The 24,289-nt window shown below is 39.3% G+C and overlaps 1 protein-coding gene across 8 annotated transcripts; it reads left to right on the forward strand.

Annotated features, from left to right (window-relative positions):
• The first annotated feature begins 564 nt into the window (after positions 1-564).
• Positions 565-23,479, forward strand: PACRGL (parkin coregulated like). 8 transcript variants are annotated; one of them, XM_055434853.2, is made up of 10 exons: positions 565-687; positions 3,857-3,959; positions 4,076-4,230; positions 5,521-5,588; positions 7,975-8,065; positions 13,867-14,001; positions 14,136-14,183; positions 14,458-14,565; positions 18,522-18,602; positions 22,728-23,479. In XM_055434853.2, exons 2-10 carry the CDS (start codon positions 3,908-3,910, stop codon positions 22,782-22,784), a joined length of 795 nt encoding a protein of 264 aa, XP_055290828.1. In that variant the 5' UTR covers positions 565-687; positions 3,857-3,907; the 3' UTR covers positions 22,785-23,479. The 8 variants fall into 8 exon arrangements, with proteins under 8 accessions (XP_055290828.1, XP_055290823.2, XP_055290825.1 ...); XM_055434848.2 differs by having other exon boundaries at positions 3,892-3,959; XM_055434850.2 differs by having other exon boundaries at positions 567-844.
• The last annotated feature ends 810 nt before the right edge of the window (positions 23,480-24,289 follow it).

Raw genomic sequence — 24,289 nt, forward strand, 5'->3', positions numbered from 1 at the left:
CTTCAGGCAAGAATACTGGAGTGGGTTGCCATTTCCCTCTCCAGGGGATCTTTGGGACCCAGGGATTGAACCCGCGTCTCCTACGACTCCTGCACTACAGTTGACTGCAATAGTATATGAATTAGTAAAATATGACAGGCAAGGAAATTCCACAGCTGGGCGGGCAGATGGCTCTGGCCTTAGCCGTAGAACACACTGGGGCGAGTTCAGGGTCCTCAGCTATTACAGGATTTAGGGCAACAATACACGGAGACCATCGAGCTAAGTGTGCGGGCGAAACGTACGAGTTAAATACATAGACTAGGTAAGGCTGCGGCGCAGGTAGTACAAGGAAGCTGTATTCTCCTTTGCTCCTTGACCCTATCATTCCGAAAATACTCTGCTCCTGGTACCCCTTTGTCACTGGAAACTGAGCGCCAAGTTCGCGAGCTGCCCTTTCAGTACTGGGCGCCTCGTTGCCAGGGCAACCATTCCTGCCCAGCACAACTCTGCGACCTCCACGTGATTGGCCCGAGGACGCAGGGTGCGTCCGACGTCACCCTACGTCACTGCGCGGCGCCGCATGATCCGGGAACCCTGCGGAACCTGCTTTCTCCCGGTCCCCGGCGGCCGGCGGCGGGACCGGCGGCTGGTGGCCCAGCGGGTGCTGGTTGGCCGCTGTGCAGATCGCGGTGGGAGAGAGGAGCGGTAGGAACGGGTCCCGGGAGCGGTGAGCTGCACACGTGCGGGCATCCGCTGTGCCACCCTCATTCTCTCGGCAGAGGCGGCTTCCTGGCTGATCAGTTGCTGTGGCCGCGGGACCACGTTGCTAAGGAGCCTGGAGATGCTGAGCGCCATGAGCCTGGTCAGGCTTTGGTTGAGAGTTGCCTTATTTGAAACTGGAGCCTTTACCCACTTTTATCTGACCTTCTTAAAAAGAAAAAAAAAGCAAAACACAACTCTTGTTTTTCTCCATTTTTTTCTTCTCCAAGTCCTCATTTTCTAACTTTGAGAACGTCCCGGCCTTGGACTGGTCTTAGGTATTAGGAAATGTGGAGGCGAAGAGGCTAGGGAAATGGAAAGCAAATATGAAGACCGTTAATATTGTCTCTTTGGATTTTCTTTACGGTGAAAAGGATTGGGATAGGTGAATACTGGGCTGTGTCGCTCTTCTTTGAAATTTGAAGGCGCTTTAGAGACGGAGCTCACCTTCTTCTGTGGGGCTCCTGTTACACTTTTGGAACTTTCCAAACACCAGATTAGAGAATAGGAAAAAAAAGTGACCTCTGTCTCTGAGAATTTAGCAGGTAGTTTAGTGCAGTGGTCTCAAAGGCAAGTGCGGGAAGAATAGGTATATGGAAGAAGAAATAAGATATGTTGAGCCGTCCAAACAATGAAAGAAAAGTACTCTTTCCTAGCACAGACCCAGATGCCTCTAACCCCTTGTAGATGACCCGCAGCATCTAAGGAAACTTACGGTGAAAAATAAGGGGTCCACAGTGGGGCCTTGCTTAGTTTGTTTGCTCTCTTGATACTGTGACATAGTTTAGGTGTTGGGGTTAAGTGGATTAATAGATTCTAGTGTCTATTTAGAATCTTTATTTTGTTTTGTAAAAGATTGAAAGGTGTCCTTCATAACATAACACAAAAGAGTTACTTTTTCATTTCTTCCCACCATTACCTCTTTACACCACCCTCACATATTATTTAATGAAAAAGCTAGTGTAAGATGAATTAAGGTTTTTTCCTTTTACAAACAACTCATGCTCTGGGTTTGTTTTCGGTGGTATGCTCCCAGGTGGATATTATTTTTAAAAATTGAGTACACTTCATTTGTCCATAAGGTAAAGGGTGATATTTTAACAGTAACTGAAAAACTGTTTTGGAAAGAAGCTCTAACATAGGTGTTTTGGAAGTGAACAGGTAAATGTTTGCATCATTGTGTGTGTGTATGTTTTGGTATTGTTGCTGAAAATTGCATAATTGTATCATACATAAAAACTGTCCTGTATATTTAAAACCTTTGGAAGATCAATATTCTGACATGTTTTTCAAATTAAGAGTTTTCAGTAGCCTTTTGAACTTATTCAAAATCTAATGTAGCACTTTCCAGTTAATACCTTATAGAAACAGCTGTTTGACCTAAAGAAACAGAAATTGTGTCATTCCAACTTGTTGAATAATCACTAAAGGGCAGTATTAGGTTCCACTTTAAATAGGTCATAATTAAAGTCTGCGTTAGCTTAGGATAGGATCTAACAAATTTAATGAGCTAATAATTACCATATTTTTAGAAAATGCCTTGGGGATGAATATGAAGTGTGATATTGGGAAGTAACTCATCTGGTAGTAGGCTGAGAAAATTAGGTCAGCATATCAAATTAAGAAAATCGAAATTTAAAATTACTCTGTTACAGAAATAATCTTACATATAGTTTATCTTATAGGGTAGTTTGATCTGGTCACATTGTATTTAAAATATTTAGAGGCTGAATGTTATTACATGGAACTTTGCCCTCCTTGTGAAGATTTCTAATTTGTCAAGTAAAATAATCTCATGTTACTACTCATTTAAGAAGGCATCAATGTTTATGTTGAAGAAGAGAGAACTAAAGAGTTGTGATTTGTGTCCCCAAATATTTGAAAAGCTGTCATTTACAAGTAGAAGACTACATCTATGTGGCCTTAAGAGAAGATCTTATAGATCTTATAGAAAAATGACTATATTAAAGACTTAAAGTGGGAAGTACTCTAATGGAGGAATATTCGGAGTGTCATGTAAATGGGGGAATGGAGTAATCAAGGAGAAATAAGGAAGCAAGGCAGAAATCCAAGTGCTGTGGAAACGTGCATCTGAGAAACTGATGATCAGGAAAGCCTGCATGGAACTTGGGATTGGCGCTAGACCTAGAAATACCAGCAGGCACTTGAGTGTATAAGTCTGGGTGTGTGGTGGAAGATTCTTTGAAATAATTTGATTCGGCAGGAAAACAAGGGCTATGAATTAGAGACCTCCTGTTAGCAAAGAGGGAATTATGGGAGAGGGAGAAGTGAACCATCATTCACTGGATAAGCTTGACATATTATCTTCTTTAACCTTCAGTAATAGCTTTGATAGGATTAGTATCTCCCCCATTTTCAGAGCTCAAGAAATCAAGGCTTAGGAAGATTAAACAGTCTGCTTAAGTTCATAAACCTGTAATTAGTAAAGAGGAGAGGCAGTCCCAAATCTGAGCTCAGAGCTCCTTCTACTTCATCATGTCACATTGATCTTATCTGTAGGGTTGAGTGTAGGAAATGGAAGAAAAGGAGACAATAGAGATCCTGAATTTTTCAGCCTGAGAGATCAGAAAACTGGTGGTATTTTGAATTGACAGGTGGATCATAACTTCAGTGTGAAAACCTCAGTTTGGGTGATGTTAAGTTTAAGGGGTCCATTTAGAGGAGAGTTCATTATGTCACTGGAAATGTAGAACTTGATATGCAGATATGAACACTGGGAACTCTGGAAATACAGAGACCAGAGAAAGTGGAGACAGTAGGGGACATGTCAACCACTTTTCTCAGAAATCTAGTCTATATTTTCTCTGTATGGCCAGAGGATTACAATTGAGTTTCTAAAAGTGTATTTGGACTATTTGAATGGAAAAATGCATATTTTTATACATTTTGCTTACAGATATTTTTAAAAAAATTCATTGGCATGACATGGTTTTTAATTTACCGTTATGGTATTATTAAAGTTGATAATTTTCATATGTTCTTACTGGCTTTTTAGGCATTTTGCTCCATATCGTACCTTTTCTGTGGAACTTTTACTGTATTTCCTACTCTGTTAGGTTTGGTCTTTACATTGATTATGAATCCTCCTCCCCAGAAACAGTGTTGAAATCAAGTTTCATGTAACTGCAGGAGTAAAGGAGAAGCAATGCAGAAATCAGAGAGCCATAGGGGTGTACAGATGAGAAACAAACTGACAGGTACAGAATGTTGCTTTTTAAATGAAGAGGTATATTTTTGTTAATGACACACTGTTTTGTACAGATGAATGCAGGGTGAGCTTTCATTTCTTTTTTGTTGATGTTCTGTTTTTCAGATAACTGTGATCTAAGGACATCATCAAGTGCACAAGTAAAACATGGGACTACAGTTCAACAAAGCAAATCTTCATCATCAACCAGTTCTCCAGAATCTGCGAGAAAACTTCATCCTCGACCAAGTGATAAACTTAACCCTAAAACAATTAACCCGGTAGGTACAAAAGAGATTCCTGACGTAGTAGGTTTTCCAAAGTATTAGACTTTTATATACTCTTGAGCCAGTCTGAATGGTATCCCGTTGCTTTTGTTAGTTTTAAGCTAGTTGTGAAGGAAGGCATGTGGTACTCATGAAGAGTGGAGGTAATGATATGAATGTGGGAATGAGAAGGTGTAAACTAGAAATCAGTCAGTTTTGGTATGTCATATCACATTCATGGGTGAGTACTATGGAGTATAAAATAAATTGCTTATCAGCTTTCTTTTTTTTTTAATTAACTGTGATTATTGTACTTCCCAATATCAATGAGTAACCTTGTAATCCCGTTGCCTAGGATGAATTACATGCTTTCATAGTTGCATAAAGATCTCTGACCATTTCTTTATGACCTGCAGATTAGCTCCAGCAGAATTCCTAACTACAGCACTAGCTTTCTTTTGCTTTCTCAAAGCAGGTGAATCACATTTAACAAACATAAGGTTTATATACATAAAAGTACATAATTGTAAGTTTCTAGGTCAGTTTATCCACAAAGTGAACATACTTGTGCTCCAACACCAGACGGTGTCTGGTCCAGCCTTACATAGATGATGATGGTTTCAGCCTTTAAAGGGGATTATGAGAGTGGCTGAGACACAGTCTTCGATGACAGGTAGAAAATAGCAGATACTTAAGCAAGGATACAATGAACTATCCAAAGGCAAGAGGAGATTGTCTGGCTTTATAAAAGAAAAATGGAAAATAGTTTAAGCTTCTGTGTTCCTTTGCTTCTTTCTGTCATTTGCAGCGTCAAGAATTTTTAGGTTCTTTGACCATCCAGACTGTACATATTTGAATGGAGGACAAGTAGGACGTATGTGATATGCAGGAGGTTAAAAATTCATCTGCTTTCCCTGGACACCTTTACTCCATTTAGCCTTCACTTTGAAAGGTCACAGTGGAGGAAGGGTGGAAAGATACATTATCTTTATTGTATTTGTTTATAATATTTAGATTTAATTATATTTATCTACAGTATGTTTATTTTATATGTGGTTTCAGCTACCTCCAAGCCTTTGAAACAAGGGTTAAAGGAAATATACAAAATGTGGAGAGGATTGATCATTTTTCTCAACCATTTTTCTGAGGAGAATGATGCACTTGATACAAGCGTGGTGGGCTTGAAAGTCAGGGTGTCTGTTTGCCTTTGACCTCAGCAGGATTGAAATTGATTAGGTATCACTAAGTGGAGATGGTAGTAATAATTATTGTATTCTTGCCATTTTTTTTTTTTTTAAATTTTAGTTTGGTGAACAGTCACGAGCCCCTTCTGCCTTTGCAGCTATTTACTCTAAGGGAGGTATTCCTTGCAGGTAAGATCAATACAAGTTATAACTGACCATATTATTCAAAATAATTGAGTAAAATCAATACAGTTTTCAGTTTAAAAGTATTGAAAGTTTTATTTACTAGGGAGGTTGAAATAAAGGTGAGTTACTTATTCATACTTTTGTCTTTTGGATTGATATAGATCCTGGGACACTGTTGAAAAAAAATAATTTTAATTCCAAAAGAGAATTACTGATAAATCTGTAGTAAACAATCAAATAATTGAAGAAATTGAATGAAACAGTTTCTAAAACAATTTAAGGATGCATAGGCTTGGGAAAATTTCAGATAACTAATCCTCTTTTGTCTGAACTGGAAGTTGACAACTAAATGAAATTGTTTTGTTATTTTTTAATTATATTTCAGAAATCAGATATTTCAAATTTTATTTGAACTTCTATTTCTTAATGGGTAGTATAGCTGTTTTTGTTTTCTTTTGATGTAATTTTTGTAGCCTTTCTTGGTGGATATCAAGCTGTTTTAAAGAAGCAATACAGGTAGTTACTAGTAGAGTAACTCCTTTTAAGAGTTCACTACTGAGAAACATTAATTTCTACTAAATATATCCAGTTTTAATTTGTTGTAGATGATAGAACATTTTATTTTCATTGTGGAAAGAATAATCATAGCATTCTTTTTCGTGTTTGAAATTTAAAGAAATGTAGTTTTTAATGATATTTTCAGATTTGGAGGCCTTGGAGTGGAAAGTAAGCTCAGGAGGCATTTTTAAATTTATTATTGTTACTATTTTGTATTTCATTCTGAACTGAAACTTTAAAGGTCTTATACCTTCTCCCCACTCTGAGAACTTCTTATTGCTAAAAATGAAAAAACAGTGGTGCCGAGTTCTTCTTAAAACTTACCAAATTTTACACTGTATTAACAGTGTCCATTTTTATTTCAAGTTCTGCTTCAACAAAGGCTGTTAGAATATTAAAAAAAAAAAAAAAAAAGGCAGCAACAGCAGAGACTTTAATTCAAGGGGCTACCACTTTTTCACCCTGCATGGGCCATTGTGTATTCCTGGCCCCAGTTTTCCTCTCTTTAACAGGGATAAAACCTGGCTTTCCTTTAGATTGTTTTTGTTTACGTTAAATGATATATGGGCTTCCTACGTATCGTTAGTTGTAAAGAACTCACCTGCTAGTGCAGATGTAAGAGATGCCAGTTCAGTCCCTGGGCCAGGCCCCTGGAGGAGGGCATGGCAACCTACTCCAGTATTTTTTTTTAATTAATTATTTTAATTGGAGGCTAAATACTTTACAGTATTGTGGTGGTTTTTGCCATACACTGATATGAATCAGCCACGGGTATAAATGTGTCCCCCTGTACTGAACCCCCCTCTCCCCATCCCACCCCTCTGGGTTGTGCCAGTGCACTGGCTTTGAGTGCCCTGTTGCGTGTGTCGAACTTGGAATGGTCATCTGTTTCACATATGGTAATATACATGTTTCAGTGCTATTCTCTCAAATCATCCCACCCTCGCCTTCTCCCACAGAGTCCAAAAGTCTGTTCTTTACATCTGTGTCTTTTTTGCTGTCTCGCAAACAGGGTAATCGTTATTGTCTTTCTAAATTCCATAGATATATATGCGTAAATATACTGTATTGCTGTTTTTATTTCTGACTTACTTCACTTTGTATAATAGGCTTCAGTTTCATCCACCTCATTAGAACTGACTCAAATGCATTCTTTTTTTTTAATAGCCAATAGTCCATTGTGTATATGTACCACAGCTTTCTTATCCATTTGTCTGCTGATGGACATCGAGGTTGCTTCCATGTCCTAGCTATTGTAAACAGTGCTGCAGTGAACACTGCCCTCCAGTATTCTTGCCTGGGCAATCCCATGGATGGAGGAACCTGGCAGGCTACAGTTCCTAGGGTCACAGAGTTGGAAACAGCTGAAGTGACTTAGCATGCACAATGATACATACCTGAAAATTAATATTGCTTATGAAAAAAACATTATTTCTAATTATCACATTTGTTTGCTTATTTTGTGATAGGTTTGCTATTGGTTTGTCTAGGGGTTACCTATTCTGTTATAGTTATGACTGAACCGTATGAAATGTAACATTTGCATTAAGACGCAAGTAGTACTCCAAAACTGTAGGCTTAACAAATGTGGAGATGTAGTTTTGTCATCAAACAATTTTGTTAAAAGGGTAGGAATTTGTAGGATTGTAAATATGCAATTATTGCTCTATAAGGTGCCTTTGTAAGATCTTTTAAAGTCATGAGGTACCTACGTGTTACAAAATAATTCTAATATGGTTTTGTTGAAGAAAGAATATGTATATCGTGATTAGTCACTGTTTGGTAAATAAGTCTCTTGTTGTTGTCACATTCACTGACTTTTATATTTTAGGTTGGTCCATGGTTCAGTAAAACACAAGTTACAGTGGGAATGTCCTCCTGAGAAGCTTCCATTTGATCCTCTTCTTATTACTTTAGCTGAGGTAAATACTCTATTTTTTCTGAGTGTTTATTTTTTCTAATTGCATTAAATGTTATTTTGTAACTCATCAGTGAATCTCCTTCTTTACTTTTTTTTTTATTTAAAAAAATTTTTTTTATTTATTTATTTTTTTCCTTTTTTTTAAATTAATTTATTTTTTTTTTTAAATGAGGCTTTTAATTAATGTTTGACAGAGCTGATTCAAGTTGAACAGACTAAATTTCTTTAAACAAACTTACTTATACTCCAAAGTCCTTTAAAAACTTAATAGCATTTATACATTGAAGGTATTTGATTTTCTTGTAACTAGCACTTCAAATGCAACAAGCATTTGAAGCAACAAGCATTTGACCCAACAAGTAAAACTTTCTACAGTTCATAACTTTTATAAATAAAATAAATTAAATGTACAGTGAATAAGTTCTCTGAAATATTTCAATATTTCTGCAGGTTTAGTAACATCGTAAAATACATTTCAACTAAAATTCACAAGTCTAAAAGCCTGTTAGGCATTTTTAGGCGTTTTAAGTTGGAAATGAAGGCCAATGTTACATCGTAATATGCCAATTACAAATAGTACTTCAAATAGCAAATACTACAGTTTGTCCCAAACTTTAAAAACTATTCATGAACTCAACACTGAACTATTGATGGCTATGAGAATTGTTTCCTAGCCTTTTTGAAAATTTCAACCCATTTACGTTTAAGGTAACTATTGATAAGTACGATCCCGTAGCCATTTTCTTTATTGCTTTGGGTTCAATTTTATACACTCTTTCTGTGTTTCCTGTCTATAGAAGATCCTTTAGCATTTGTTGGAGAGCTGGTTTGGTGATGCTGAATTCCCTCAGCTTTTGCTTGTCTGTAAAGCTTTTGATTTCTCCTTCATATTTGAATGAGATCCTTGCTGGGTATAGTAATCTGGGCTGTAGGGTATTTTCTTTCATCACTTTAAGTATGTCTTGCCACTCCCTTCTGGCCTGAAGAGTTTCTGTTGAAAGATCAGCTGTTATCCTTATGGGAATCCCCTTATGTGTTATTTGCTGCTTTTCCCTTGCTGCTTTTAATATTTATTCTTTGTGTTTGATCTTTGTTAATTTGACTAATATGTGTCTTGGAGTATTTCGCCTTGGGTTTATCCTGTTGGGGACTCTCTGGGTTTCTTGGACTTGGGTGATTATTTCTTTCCCTATTTTAGGGAAGTTTTCAACTATTATCTCCTCAAGTATTCTCTCATGGTCTTTCTTTTTGTCTTCTTCTTCTGGGACTCCTATGATTCGAATGTTGGAGCATTTAACATTGTCCCAGAGGTCTCTAATATTGTCCTCATTTCTTTTAATTCATTTTTCTTTTTTCCTCTCTGTTTCATTTATTTCTACAATTCTATCTTCTAGTTCTCTTATCCTGTCTTCTGCCTCTGTTATTCTACTGTTTGTTCCCTCCAGAGTGTTTCTGATCTCATCTATTGCATTATTCATCGTGTATTGACTCTTTTTTATTTCTTCTAAGTCCTTATTAAATCTTTCTTCCATCTTCTCAATCCTTTTCTCCAGGTTATTTATCTGTAACTCCATTTTGCTTTCAAGATTTTGAATCATTTTCACCATCAAAATTTGAAATTCTTTATCAGGTAAATTCCCTATATCTTCTTCTTTTGTTTGTGTTGGTGGGCAATTATCTTGTTCCTTTACTTGCTGGGTATTTCTCTGCCTCTTCATCTTGCTTATATTGCTTTGCTTGGGGTGGCCTTTCCCTCTTCTGGCCGTTTGTGGAGTTCTCTTTATTATGTAGTTTCTTCGCTGTGTGTGGGGTTGGACGGGTGACTTGTCCGGGTTCCCTGGTTAGGGAAGCATGTGTCGGTGTTCTGGTAGGTGGAGCTGGATTTCTTCTCTCTCCTTTAGAAGACAATGGGCTGCTTTTCTGGGAGCCTGATGTCCTCTGCCAGTATTCAGAAGTTGTTTTGTGGACTTTATTCCATGTTCAAATGTTCTTTTGATGAATTTGTGGAGGAGAGAGTGGTCTCGCCGTCTTATCCCTCCGCCATCTTGTTCCTTCCTCCCCAGAACACTGGATTCTTATATTCCACTTGGTTGTGGAGTATCTCTTCCCAGCTGCTCCAGCAAGGTGCAGCCGCTGTACCTTACCTTGGACGAGGGGTATCTCCTCAAGGCCGCCCCTCCTGCTTTGAATGTGGATCAGCTCCTCTCGGCCCTCCGGTGCCCAAGCAGCCACCGCCTCCTGGATGTGGTACAGCTCCTCTCGGCCACCGCCCTAACCCTGGGCGCGGGGCAGCTCCTCTCAGCCACGATTCTGCACGTGGTCGGTTGCGCCGGAGCCAGACGTCTCTCGCGTCTGCCTCCTTTACTTTTGAAATAAAAGCCAAAGAACAGATATTAAAACACCATACTTCCTTAGGAACTAATTATGAATGGTGTATGTTTCTCAGAAACTGATTAATCAGCTTTATAAACATGAAATTAATCTGCACAGGGGTTTGTAGATAAGTAGATAAAATATTCATACTTAATTTAAAGAGCTTGGAATCATATTGAACTAGTCAAATCGGGAGGATATCATCATTTAAACTCATACAAGAATCAGTTAACAGTGACTGTTTGGTCTTTCCTTAAAGAACCTTTATTAAGTCACCTATGTTTAGTTCAGTTCAGTTGCTCAGTCGTGTCCGACTCTTTGCGACCCCAAAGAGCACACACGCCAGGCCTCCCTGTCCATCACCAACTCCCGGAGTTCACTCAAACTCATGTCCATCGAGTCGGTGATGCCATCTAGCCATCTCATTCTCTGTCGTCCCCTTCTCCTCCTGCCCCCAATCCCTCCCAGCATCAGAGTCTTTTCCAGTGAGTCAACTCGTCGCATGAGGTGGCCAAAGTATTGCAGTTTCAGCTTTAGCATCAGTCCTTCCAATGAATACCCAGGACTGATCTCCTTTAGAATGGATTGGTTGGATCTCCTTGCAGTCCAAGGGACTCTCAAGAGTCTTCTCCAGCACCACAGTTCAAAAGCATCAATTCTTCGGCGATCAGCTTTCTTCACAGTCCAACTCTCACATCCATACATGACCACTGGAAAAACCATAGAAGTCACCTTTAATATGATATGTTTCTTAGGGAATTGATATCAACTACCTAAACGTTCTTTTGGGAAATTTTCAGGGCTTTTGCCTTCTTGTACATTTTAAGTAAAATATCATAGAGATGGTTTTTGTAGAGGATTTCAGAAAAACTTCTCATATATTCCTTTATATTAACATTTGTATCAGGAACAAAGTTGGCAGAGTATTAGCCTGAAGTGAGTCAGAGATATCTTTTGTAAATGTTATTATTTATAAATGTATAGAATTAGAGACAGAAGTTGAGAAATGAATTAACCAATTGTACTTAACCTTAACTCGTCTTCTTTAAGACTTCAGGATCATTTTTGTTCTTGTTGCTGTTAAGAAGCAAGTCCTTACATTAGAGCCTTGATGGTATTAATCTGAATAAGCAGTGCCTGTGGGATAAGTCATACAGTAGTCAGGAATCCAAAAGATATGACACTGAAAAAATTCAGATTATTTTTTTCTTCACTCAAAGAAACATTTGCTTTTCCTGTAAAACTTGTGGGAAGGGCCAGATGTCAGCAGAGCTGAAAAAGTAGACAGTTGTGCTGATTGAGATATCTTAATTGTAGTGAACGCTTAGAATTTCTAATTCTTCCTTTAGTTTTCCAAGTTTATTTACTCTTTTAAATAGACATATCAGTTACTACTGGGGCTTCCCAGGTGGTGCTAGTGGCAAAGAATCTGCCTGCAAATGCTAGAGATGTAAGAGATGTGGGTTCAATCCCTGGGTCGGGAAGATCCCTTGGAGAAGAAAATGGCAACCCACTGCAGTATTCTTGCCTGGTAAATCCCATGGACAGAGGAGTCTGGTGGGCTACAGTCCATAGTGTCACAGAGAGTCAGATATGACTGAAGCGGCTTAGCACACAGACATCAATTACTTCTGAAGACTACCAAGTTATCTAAGGTCTTAGCTTTTCTTAATTTGTACCTCAGCCTGCAGAATGTATTTTGGTGAAGAAGTAGTGGATTTTTATGGATAGCCTATTTTGAAATTAAATTTTAATCAGTCTCTTTTAAACTTTGTGTTACAAACTAAAGATGTTTGTATTCCATTAGTTCTTTTTTGAGCTTTAAACTTTTTATATATGGTAGCACACAATTTTTTAGATGAATCAAAACTATAGTGATACCTCTGAAAACATACTCGAGCTAATCATAAGACAGGGGCAGTGCTTTGACTTGAGGAATCCTCAAAGGAACTCTGAGTTTAGTTTAGATCTCATAGAGTCAATCTTTAAAATATCTGATTTTCCAAACACCACTGCTTTTATTTCTGTCCTGCGTAAACTTTTCTCTTTCCCCTCTCCTCATTTAATAACGGGAAGCAGTGACAGAACCACTACTGTTGAATCCATTTCACCTTGACCTAAGGCTCCACATCTCTAAAACGAACAGGATAGGGGTGCTCCTAAGACCATAGAACCTGTCTTCTGTGGTGCCAGTGTGCTTGGCGGCATAGTTTTCAAAAGCATAACGGCATGTAGGAAAAGAAGTGTTTCATCACCATTTAGAAGCCGATAGTTTTGTTTGGGGATTTTTTTTTTTTTTTTTTTGGCTACACGGCATGCAGGCATGCAGGATTAATTTCCTAATCAGGGATCAAACATTTGTCCCTTACAGTAGAAGCAGGGAGTCCTAACCACTGGACTGCCAGGGAGTTCCCCTGGAAGCAGATGGTTTGTCCACAAGGACAACTTGGTTGAAAATTAGTATTTTTATGCACAACCCTGCAGCTGGTTATACTTAATTCCAGCTAATGATTAGTCAAAGTGAGGGAGTATTGCTATTACTTTGTTTTTTTTTTTTCCAAAAAGATGCCTATTTTATCCTGACTCAAAATAATAATTAAAAAGAGTACTGTCTAATTGTTCCTAATGCTTTTAGGGTGAAAGGCTTTGGTGAGAAATGATTTACACAGGTTTTTTTTTTTTTTCCCCCATATTTTTGTTTGACTTTCTGATGTTAAAAATGGCATTTGAAATCTTACAGTGCATTTTAAACACCCGGGGCGGATTCATGTCAATGTATGGCAAAACCAATCAATATAATACTGTAAAATAATTAGCCTCCAATAAAAAAAAAATAAACAAAAATAAACATAGTGTCAGATTTGTCTTATAAGTATCTTAGTATTTAAATGTGAAGGAGATATAATATTTTAGAATCTCATTAAACAAGTTGCAAAGTCATCTTTAAGGTAGGGGGTCCAACAATTTTTCATTCGTAAAGTGGGATTTAGTAACATAGATTTTAAACTAATTTGTTGTGATTTCTGGCAGTGTTTGGGAGTATAAGCAACATGTTTTTAGTATCATAGTTTTTTTTCTTCTCTTTCTTTTTATTTACCTTTCCTCTTTCATCCTCCTTCCTCTTTTTATTCTCTTTTCTTTTTCATTTATTTTTCCTTGCTTCTCCTTTGCTTTTCCCTGTTCCTTTTATTTTTTCCTCTTCTTACTCTTTTTCCTTTCTTTCTTGGTTAAAGATCCTTTTTGTCTCATGCATGTCCCATGTTCCACAATTTGTTAGTTTAATTGAAATTGTAATTATTGAAATAATATTTCACAAATAGGAAAATAATACTAAAACTTGATTTTCACTTACATGAGTAAGGATTACATTTTCTTTCTATTATCATCACTAAAATGGGTTGGTTTTTGTTTGTTTGTTTGTTTTGGCAGGGCCTGAGAGAAACTAAACATCCGTACACCTTTGTGTCAAAGGAGGGTTTTAGAGAATTACTTTTGGTCACAGGCGCTCCTGAGAAAGCTGTGCCTTTGCTTCCTAGACTGATTCCTGTGCTGAAGGCAGCTCTGGTATGTCCTTTATTCCTTTAGACTTTGAGCAGTACATTTAGAATATTTTACATCTTTTTTTTCTTTCAAATATGCAAATTTGTTCTTTACCTGTGATTTCGATGTGTGTGCAGAATTCGGCCACTGTTTTTCAGGGCCAGATGATTCCTTACTGGAAGATACCTTTAGAAGATGTGCTAAAGGTAAAGAAGGACATCTTGAGTAGTTAGAGAAAATAATGAACCAGAAGTCAGTCTTTCTGTAGGCTACAATGTATTTTATTTAATGTTTCAGTCAACCCAAATTTGTTTTTTGCTTCTAGATGTCCTGTACTAAAGATTATTTTTTAAATCCCGGGTTTGGCTGGTCATTTTCTAATACTGAATGTTCACTTTTTCTCCACCTCCTTACCCTTTCTCCTTATCCATCCTTCCTTTTCCCTTTCCCTCCCTGCCTGTGCACCGTGAACCACACCAGGTCCATGTGGATGATGAAGTGTTTGAAAGAGGATTGAATGCTCTGGTACAGTTAAGTGTCGTCGTTGGTCCTTCTCTAAACGACCATCTGAAACATCTGCTCACCAGTGTAAGTGCTGGAAAGATTGGAGAGGGCTTGTGTATACATATTGCTTCCTGATGTAGTGGCTTCAAACTAATCATTAAAATGATTCAAAACCTTGAAAAAAACATCATCATCGTAACCAAAAAGTATAGACATCAGACCTAGTTGTTCTTAAACATATTTTACTAATGGGCCATAGAGTCTCTTCAGTTTGTTTGTTTGTTTTAATGGAAAGCATCTGCATGAGCAAATTTATAGTTGTGATAAAAGTAAACAGAATTGAATGGACAAAAATTAATGAACAGTGTGAGGTCTTCATGCCCATGTGGATTATCTATGAATTCTAAGCAGAGCTTATAAGTATTCTTGTGGAATTGGATGTTGCCAGAGCTATGTTATTCATCTATTTTCTTTGTATTACATTATAATTTTTTTTTAGTGAGTCTCTAGGGTTCAGGTTGAGACATTTTCCTGTTATGAATAGTTTAACCCTGTCACAACCTAAATTGGGGCACTCTGCAGTTCAGGAGGTCCCCAGGACCACCCTTAGGAACTTAGAGAAGCTGGTGCTCAGTGCTGCAGTTGATTGCCTTGAAAGGATGCAGTCATCCATGGGGGGCGCTGCGTAGGGCAGGGCCAGAAGCTGCTGGCTGTCTCTCCCAATGGAGCTGTGTGGCCAGTGCCTGTGGTTTCCAGCAGTGGTGGGTCGCAGCTCGCACGGACCATTGCCAGGGTGGGAAGCTCACTTGAGCCTGGGTGTCCAGGGTTTTCATTAGACGTTAGTCACACGACATCACTGTCTGCCTGCCTGGTTGACCTTGGTCTTCAGCCTCTAGAAGTTGAGCTGGTACCTGGTGCCTGGAGGCCCTGACTGTAAATCACATTGTTAGCACTGACCATCTGGTGTGGCCCAAGGCCCCAGGTAAACCAAGTCACTCTTACCTGGCAGGACCTTCCAAGAGTTTAGAGGTTTCCATCCAGGAGGGCAAGGACCGAACCTCTCTATATATCTCCCCTCTTTCTTGAGCCTCCCTCCTCTCCTCGCATCCCACTGCTCTAGGTCATCACAGAGCTCCCGGCTGGGCTCCCTGTGTAATATAGCAACTTCCCACGGTCTGTGTTACACATGAGTGTGTATCTGTCAGCGCTACTTTCTCAGCTTGTCCCATCCTCACCTCCCCTGCTTGTCCACAAGTCCGTTCTCTTCTAGGTTCATCGGTGCCATTTTTCTAGATTCCATATGTATGCATTCCGTTCCGTTCCGTCGCTCAGTCGTGTCCGACTCTTTGCGACCCCGTGGACTGTAGCCTACCAGGCTTTTCCGTCCATGGGATTCTCCAGGCAAGAATACTGGAGTGGGTTACCATTTCCTTCCCCAGGGGATCTTCCCGACCCAGGGATCGAACCCGGGTCTCCCGCATTGGAGGCAGACGCTTTAACCTCTGAGCCACCAGGGAAGCCCATGTATGCATTAATATACAATATTTGTTGCATTAATATACAATATTTGTTTTTTTTCTTTCTGACTTACTTGACAATGTATGGCAGGCTCTGGGTTCATCCACCTCACTACAGCTGACTCAAATTCATTCCTTCTTATGGCTAAGTAGTATTCCATTTATATATGTACCACATCTTCTTGGTCCATTCATCTGTTGATTGACATCTGGGTTGCTTCTGTGTCCTGCCTGTTGTAAATAGTGCTGCAGTGAATGTTAGGGTTCATTAGAATTGTGGTTTGCTCAGGGTTTATGCCCAGTAGTGGGAATGCTGGGTCCTATGGTAGATTTATTCCTGTTTTTTAAGGAATCTCTGTACTGTTCTCAATAATGGCTGTATCAGTTTACATTCCCACCAACAGTGCAGGAGGGTTCCCTTTTCTCTACATCCCCTCCAGCATGTGTTTGTAAATTTTTTTGATGATGGCCATAAAATCAATCAATTTTAGATTGCTTGGTTCAGACAATCAGCAGTTTAACGTAAATCTGCTGCCCTCTGCCCTTCCTCCCATTTTGTGTCAGGTATTATTTGAAGCACAGGGAATATGATACTAGACAAAACCATGCATGCCCTCTGCTCTTGTGGATGTTGGTTTTGTTTTGGGGGAGAAATACATAGCAAGGACATCTGCTGACAGTACTGGCATGCAGTAAAGAGGAAGTGAGTGTAGAGAAAAGGATCCTTCCCCTAACTGAAAGTGGAGCTTCCTAACAGCCTCCCAGCCCTGCCCACCATGCTATAGGGAGCAGACCGGATCAATGGCTGAACTCTCTTAACTGTGTTTAAAGGTCCAGCAGCATTTATCTTCAGTCACTCACAGACCTCCGATTTTCCTAAGACAGGGACTGACTGAAAGGGCCTCTTCCCTTCCTGGGGTGGTACTTTGGGGAGACCAAGCTACCACACTGGCCTTCACGCCCTCGTGGGATTCCGCAGAGTAGAGGGCCCTGGAAACAGGATATGTAGGGGCTCATCCCTGGTCCGTAAACTACACACGGTGAGGACCACTGAGTTGCTCGATGCTCCTCCTCTCTCCTCTGCCCACCTCACCCATTCAGCCAGAAAGGCTGCACTCTCACGTCTCATAGACTTCTACATTAGACATTTATTTGAAGAAAGGACTCTTCTAGAAAAAAAATTTCAAAACCAGTTACTGAACGTACATACAACTGATTTTCTTCATATGCGAAATAAGTCATATCCTTTGTGAGCTTCAACTCTGAGAGACTGTTCATTGACCCTAGGACAGTGATCCTCAAACTTGAAGGAAGAAATAAATACATCACCTGGGAATCTTGCTAGAAATGCAGAACCTGGACCTTTGTCCTGAGAGTCTGATAAAGTAATTTGTAGGGCCGAGAATCTGTACTTCAGTGGGTATATGCGATGAGATGGTGGTGGTTTGTGGATCTGCCTGTGGTCATCTGTCCAAGGGTAACATGATCTGAAGAAAATGAACCTAAGATCTGTAAGAGGCACTTTTCCTTGTTCATCCCCAGGACATTGATAAGCCCTTCCTGTCCCCCTTTTAGAATTGCTTTTGTCACATATTTTATCTTTGTGGGAGTCTCTCTGACCCTCTGTAACCTTTGATGACCTGGCTGAAAGACCCCATTACTCAGTGCTCAGTGGTGGGAATTGTCCTGGTCACTTTCAGACCTGGGAAGACGAAGAACCAGAAACCAGCTGTAGGACGGGAGCTTGCTAATTGTTTGGTGATGAGGAATTCTTGCCTGGGCTCCATTTTTATCCCCAGAAAGTGGAGCCATGAGCAAGTCCTGCTGTAGCTGGAAGGTTCAGGTTTTTGGGTGAGTGTTGCAGACGTTTGGTGGGAGAACACAGCAAGGAGTTGTGTTGAGGGCCTGAACTGCACTGTTTCCCTCTTTGCTCTCGTTATTCTGACTCCTGTGCTCTCTGTCATCTCAGTCAGAGCTCCCCGCCTGTCCAAGCAGGGCCCTTCAGGACATAGCTGGGGGCTTTAGGTGATCATGTGGGTTTTAGTTGGATTCTTCTGCCTGTCATTGTTACTGAATTATTCATGCAAATGCTCTGTTCTTTGTTGTCTCTTCCATTTTTGACTGTAGGAAACACATGTGCTAATTTAGAGGCTTAGCTTTCCATCATAGTCCTCCAGATGGTGTTACAAATTACAGAATGGGAAAGAGTGTAATTTCTTAGAAACCTTACTCTGGAAAACTTACAGTATGGTAATACTGGAGGAGATTCTGTAAGTGTGGTATTATATCAAATAATATAAATCCATCTTTGTAAACAGGTACAGTGACATCTATTCTATGTAAGTTTTTATGAGATATTTCCTAAAAGAAGCCTTGCAGTCTAAAACAAAATAAGTGGTGTTTATATACTTACTATATAGTAAAGACTCAATGGTATTATTTCTAGTTAGCTTAGTAGTGAATGTTTATGGTGAATAGTGTTACTTTTTCAAATCATTTTATTCTCTTAATCTTATTTCAAAGCTTTCTAAGAGATTAAGGGACAAGAAATTCAAAGAACCAATCACCACTGCGTTACAGAAGCTGGAGCAGCATGGTGGAAGTGTAAGTGAGCATTATTCCCTATAAACTGTAGTTTCTAAAAATTTTAGTCATATTATAAAATTGATCATATAGCATGTTTTCTGAATGTTGAGCTTCAAGCCAACCTTTTCACTCACTTCTTTTGCTTAAAGCTCAGCATTCAGAAAACAAAGATCATGGCATCTGGTCCCATCACTTCATGGGAAATAGATGGAAAAACAGTGGAAGCAGTGTCAGACTTTATTTTTTGGGGCTCCAAAATCACTGCAGATGCTGATTGCAGCAATGAAATTAAAAGACGCTTGCTTCTTGGAAGGAAAGTTATGACCAACCTTGGTAGTATATTAAAAAGCAGAGACATTACTTTGCCAACCAAGGTCCGTCTAGTCAAGGCTATGGTTTTTCCCGTGGTCATGTATGGATGTGAGAGTTGGACTGTGAAGAAAGCTGATCGCCGAAGATTCGATGCTTTTGAACTGTGGTGTTGGAGAAGACTCTTGAGAGTCCCTTATACTGCAAGGAGATCCAACCAGTCCATTCTAAAGGAGATCAATCCTGGGTGTTCATTGGAAGGACTGATGCTAAAGCTGAAACTGCAATACTTTGGCCACCTCATGCGACGAGTTGACTCACTGGAAAAGACTCTGATGCTGGGAAAGATTGGGGGCGGGAGGAGAAGGGGACGACAGAGAATGAGATGGCTGGATGGCATCACCGACTCTGTGGACATGAGTTTGAGTGTACTCCGGGAGTTGGTGATGGACAGGAAGGTCTGGTGTGCTGTGATTCATGGGGTCGCGGAGAGTCGGACACGACTGAGCGACTGAACTGAACTGAACTGAACTGATATAGCATGTTATCTCACTTCAGGCTCAAGTAGCCGTGTGGAGTTAATATTATTATTCTCTTTTTAGAGCTCAGAGTTTCTGTCTTGCCTAGGTCACACAGTTTTTTGTTTTGTTTTTTTTAATTGAAGTATAGTTGATTTATGATGTCATGTTTCAGATGTACAGAGCAGTGATTCAGCTATATATCCATACGTGTGTATATATATATATATATGTATATAAGCTTTTTCAGATGCTCTTCCCTTACAGCTTACTATAAAATGTAGTTCCCTATGCTATATGTTCGGAGAAGGCAATGGCAAGCCACTCCAGTACTCATGCCTAGAAAATCCCATGGATGGAGGAGCCTGGTGGGCTGCAGTCCATGGGGTCGCTAAGGGTCGGACACGACTGAGCGACTTCACTTTCACACATTGGAGAAGGAAATGGCAACCCACTCCAGTGTTCTTGCCTGGAGAATCCCAGGGACGGGGGAGCCTGGTGGGCTTCCGTCTATGGGGTCACACAGAGTCGGACACGACTGAAGTGACTTAGCAGCAGCAGCAGCAGCATGCTATATGTTAATAGTAGGTCACACAGTTTTTAAGCATGAGGATTCAGACCCAGGTTGTATAAATGTAGGGCCTGTGCACTTTCACTGTGTTTACCCTGTGGCACTCCTTTGTAGAACAGCTCTCCAGATTTCTTTTTATTTAGTGTTTTGGATGTTTTTGCTTTTACCATTGGGAAGTTCAAAAAAAAAAAAAAAGAGGGACTAAGAGGAAGAAAGAATAGGTTTTTTTCCCTTTTATTTGTCATCTTTTCTGTCTGAACAGTTTGAAGTCTGTCCATAATCAAAGATTGAGATGAGGTTACCAGATGACTGGGTTTTCTGTCTGGAAGGTTCGTGTGCTCGCTTGAACCTGTGTGCGTGCACACAGAGAAGTGATTTAGCTGACTAGTCTACTTGCAGGAAGGTACCGGGATGTGGGGGATTTCTTTACTCTCTGTGTGTTGTCAAATAACTGGGTTGATTGCATTTTCGTCACTTGAAAGATGTATTCAAATATTCTAGTCTTGGAAATATTTCCATAATGCAGTGATTCAACCATGTTTTGGATGTTACATTTAATCAGAGTTGCATGGGATTAACATTGCAGAACTCAGTTTCGCTCTAGGCACTTGATTATAAAGAAAATTTCCATGATCGATAGAATTTTAATATGGCAGATATTTTAGTTTAAGCATTGCCTAAATTACTTACTTTGACCAATTTCAGTGACTTAAAATTGATTGTTTTTTTTTTTTTTCATGACGAAGTTCTAGGGTAAAGTTTATAATGTGAAAGTCAGTCCCTGGGCTACTAGATAATGGGTTTCTTTGTTGTGTAATTCGAGGAAGAGGGTTAACCTTCAGACACCTTGTTAAAATGCACAGAATCATACCCTAGTCAGTCCAGTATTCCTTCCCAGCACAGAAAGGAATTCTTGCTTATAAATGTGCTTATTGTTCTGAGAATTAGAATGAGAAATAATTTGCCCCTTCCTCTCTGAAATGCAAGTAAACAGATGCTAAATAATGATGGCAAGACTTTTCAATCTGAAACTCTGCAGATGGTTTTCACATATCCTGTGGCCTGGTATGGGGCCTGGACAACTAGAAAAGGGCAGTCCAGCACCTTAGATTTCATGGGGGTATGTGTGGAAGAGGGGACAGTTTGTGAGTAAATACAGGTGAGAAATGGGCTTCCCAGGTGGTTCAGTGGTAAAGAATCCACCTGCCAATGAAGGAGACATAGGAGACGCAGGTTTGATCCCTGGGTTAGAAAGATACCTGGAAGAGGAAATGGTAACCCACTCCAGTATTCTTGCCTGGAAAATTAGATGGACAGAGGAGCCTGGTAGGCTACAGTCCATGGAGTCAAAAAGAGTTGGACATGATTGAGCACACACACAGGCACAGGTTAGAAATAGCTCACTAGGATTTGGAGAGGGAATACAGAGGATGTAGGTGACCAATTCAAGGATCCCAGTGACAGCTAGCAGAGATGTTCTCTTATTGCCACTGAATCTTATTAGTTTTTAGTCATGCTAATACAGAATAAAAAGATTTTGAAGTTATAAAAACTATTAAGTATTGGGTATTCCCTCAGACTTTTTCTGTTCTTTTTCCCTCCTTCTAATGTCTTACATAATGTTTTAGTAATAATTAATATATTTGTAGTAGAAAGTTTTGATCACATATCAAAGACTTTCCCATGACAATTATTATCGTACTTGCCTTCAGTTCAGTTCAGTCACTCAATCGTGTCCGACTCTGCGACCCCATGAACTGCAGCACGCCAGGCCTCACTGTCTATCACCAACTCCCGGAGTCCACCCAAACCCATGTCCATTGAGTCAGTGATGCCATCCAACCATCTCATCCTCTGTCATCCCTGTCTCCTCATGCCCTCAATCTTTCCCAGCATTAGGGTCTTTTCAAATGAGGAGTCAGCTGTTCGCATCAGGTGGCCAAAGTATTGGAGTTTAGGTACTTTATAATCCATCATGAAATTAATGATGTTCTTCCTTTTCTAAAAACTTCAATGTTTATATCTTTTCTTTTAATATTGGAGATGGGTCTTTATGAGACAATCTTCTCAGTATTATCTTATTTCTTAGGGCTTGTGTGTATTACAGTGATCAGAGTACTCAACTTCTGGGGAAATAGAACTATTACTTACAGACAGCCATGATGTCTTTTTCTTAGAACTAATCAGTTTACTATCTGCCTTAAATTGAAACTGGTTCGTTCTTAGCCTGATTCAGTTTTCTTTTTAAATTATATATATGTATGTCTTGGGAAAGTACATACAAATACATGTCCTGATCTTTATCAACCAAGTAAGAACTTAGTGCAGGATAGGTACTCTGTTGAGTACATTTTAGACATTAAATTCATTTAATCTTTGCTACAGCCGTCAGAAGTGGATTTTGTTGTTTATCCCCCTTTAAAGAGCTAGAAACTGAGGTGTAGAAAAGTAATGAGCCCCAGATTTGATAGGGAAGTGATTGGCTAGAGATCGATTAAAAAACTGGTAGTCTGGCTTCTAACTACTTTTCTAGTTAAATATTTTTAAACCAAAAAAAGAGACAACCTATATTTTATTTAACTCAGGAAAAAGGTTCTATTTCTCTTTCCATCATTCTGCTCCCATCCTATTTGGTTTGTTTGTTTGGAGCTTTGAACACTATTTTAGGCATGCTCCTATCAACATAGTACCTATTAGGGGAACCCTGCATAAAAAATGAGGCTAAAAATTTTTTTCTGTTGACAGGGAAGCCTTATCATCATCAAATCTAAAATTCCAACATATTGCTCCATATGCTGTTGAAGAAAGGAGTCTGAATGACATGTGTTAAACGCTGACCATGGGTATCTGCAAAACCTGTTCAGAGTCACTTCAGTTTATTCTTTTGTAAATCACAGCAATCCTTCATTATTACTGGCCTTGGATGAGTATATACACAAGTACACTGAATCATAGTACAAGTTATTCACCAAAAAGAAAGAATGGTTAATAATGGAAAACTATTAAAAATGTTCCATAATAGTACAATCTTGTGGGGTTGATTTTTCTTTTTTCTTTTTTGTGATTTGTGTGAACAGCAGTTACTGGGTTTACAGTGGATAGGTATGTATGTATTTTCTGATGCCTTTTGTATAATAACATTTATACAGTCAGTTTGTACCTGTGTACATACTTTTAGATATTCTGCCATTTCCTGGGTTTTATATTTATCAAGTCTATGGGAGTTTAAAATAGTGGTCAAACATTTGTGAATTCATTGTTAATTATATTGTTTGTAAGTATGTATTTTATAATGTAGAATGTTTGGAAAAAATTTCTTTCCAGAGTATTCTACTTTAAGAAAAAGATTTTTAATATGTAAATTCTCTTTTAAGTATGGTTGTTTATTACAACTCATTAAAACTACCTAAATTTAGGTGTTAATTGTATTTAAGTAAATATATGTTTATTTCATAGTCTGAAAATACTGGTATTCAGTACATGAAGATATTCAGAAATTAAAATCTTAAAACTCTTACATGTATTCAGTTATTTTGTTGTGCTTGCTTATATTTAACAATTAGCTTGTTGAAAAAGCTAGTAAAGCATTACTTATAAGTATAGTTCTGAGTGTTGATGTAATAGAAGCTGATTCTAGATATTTCTACAGAGAAAGGAGTAGAGGGAGAGAAACAGAAAAGAAGAAGACCCTCCACCTTCTGGGCAGGAGGAGAGCCTTAGGGCCCTGAGTAGCCACACCAAGTCCAAGGCAGACTGAGCCTTCTGAAGAGATGGAGATTAGAGCAGCAGCTCCATCCCAGAAGGAGCTTCCTTGGTGGCTCAGACAGTAAAGAATCCGCCTGCAGTGTGGGAGACCCAGGTTCTATCCCTGGGTCGGGAAGATCCCCTGGAGAAGGGAATGACTGCCCACTTCAGTATTCTTGCCTGAAGAGTCCCATGGACAGAGAAACCTGGCTGGCAACAGTCTTGGGATCACAAAGAGTTGGACACAATTGAGCATGTTCACAGTTTCACATTCTATCCCAGAAGGATGTTCATCCTTTCTTTATTCCATCCCTCAGATATGTGGAGTGATCTCTTTGTGAAGATAATTCTCATTTGAGATGCAGTCTCACAGATGTAATTTAAAATCTAAGTAACTTCTAAAGAGTTCTAACTGCAGAAATGCTCCTTCTCCCTCAGCTCTCCTGTCCTTCGTGGTCCCCTGCCTCACCCATTCTTCCCGCAGGTCAGCTCTCATCACATCCTCAGGCCCCATCAGTTCACACGCCTGCCTGCCCACTGGCCTTGCTCTGACTTTTCTTCCT

This window comes from Moschus berezovskii, chromosome 5 (genome assembly GCF_049115385.1).
Source record: "Moschus berezovskii isolate FMDL1 chromosome 5, NW_MosBer_1.0, whole genome shotgun sequence".
Taxonomy (NCBI): domain Eukaryota; kingdom Metazoa; phylum Chordata; class Mammalia; order Artiodactyla; family Moschidae; genus Moschus; species Moschus berezovskii.

Excerpts from the sequence above, each read along its gene's own strand:
- PACRGL (XM_055434853.2), top strand. The coding sequence starts at position 3,908 with ATGCAGAAATCAGAGAGCCATAGGGGTGTACAGATGAGAAACAAACTG. Across the intron at positions 5,589-7,974 it reads AAGGGAGGTATTCCTTGCAG|GTTGGTCCATGGTTCAGTAA; the intron begins GTAAGATCAATA and ends TTTATATTTTAG. Across the intron at positions 14,566-18,521 it reads TGAAACATCTGCTCACCAGT|CTTTCTAAGAGATTAAGGGA; the intron begins GTAAGTGCTGGA and ends CTTATTTCAAAG.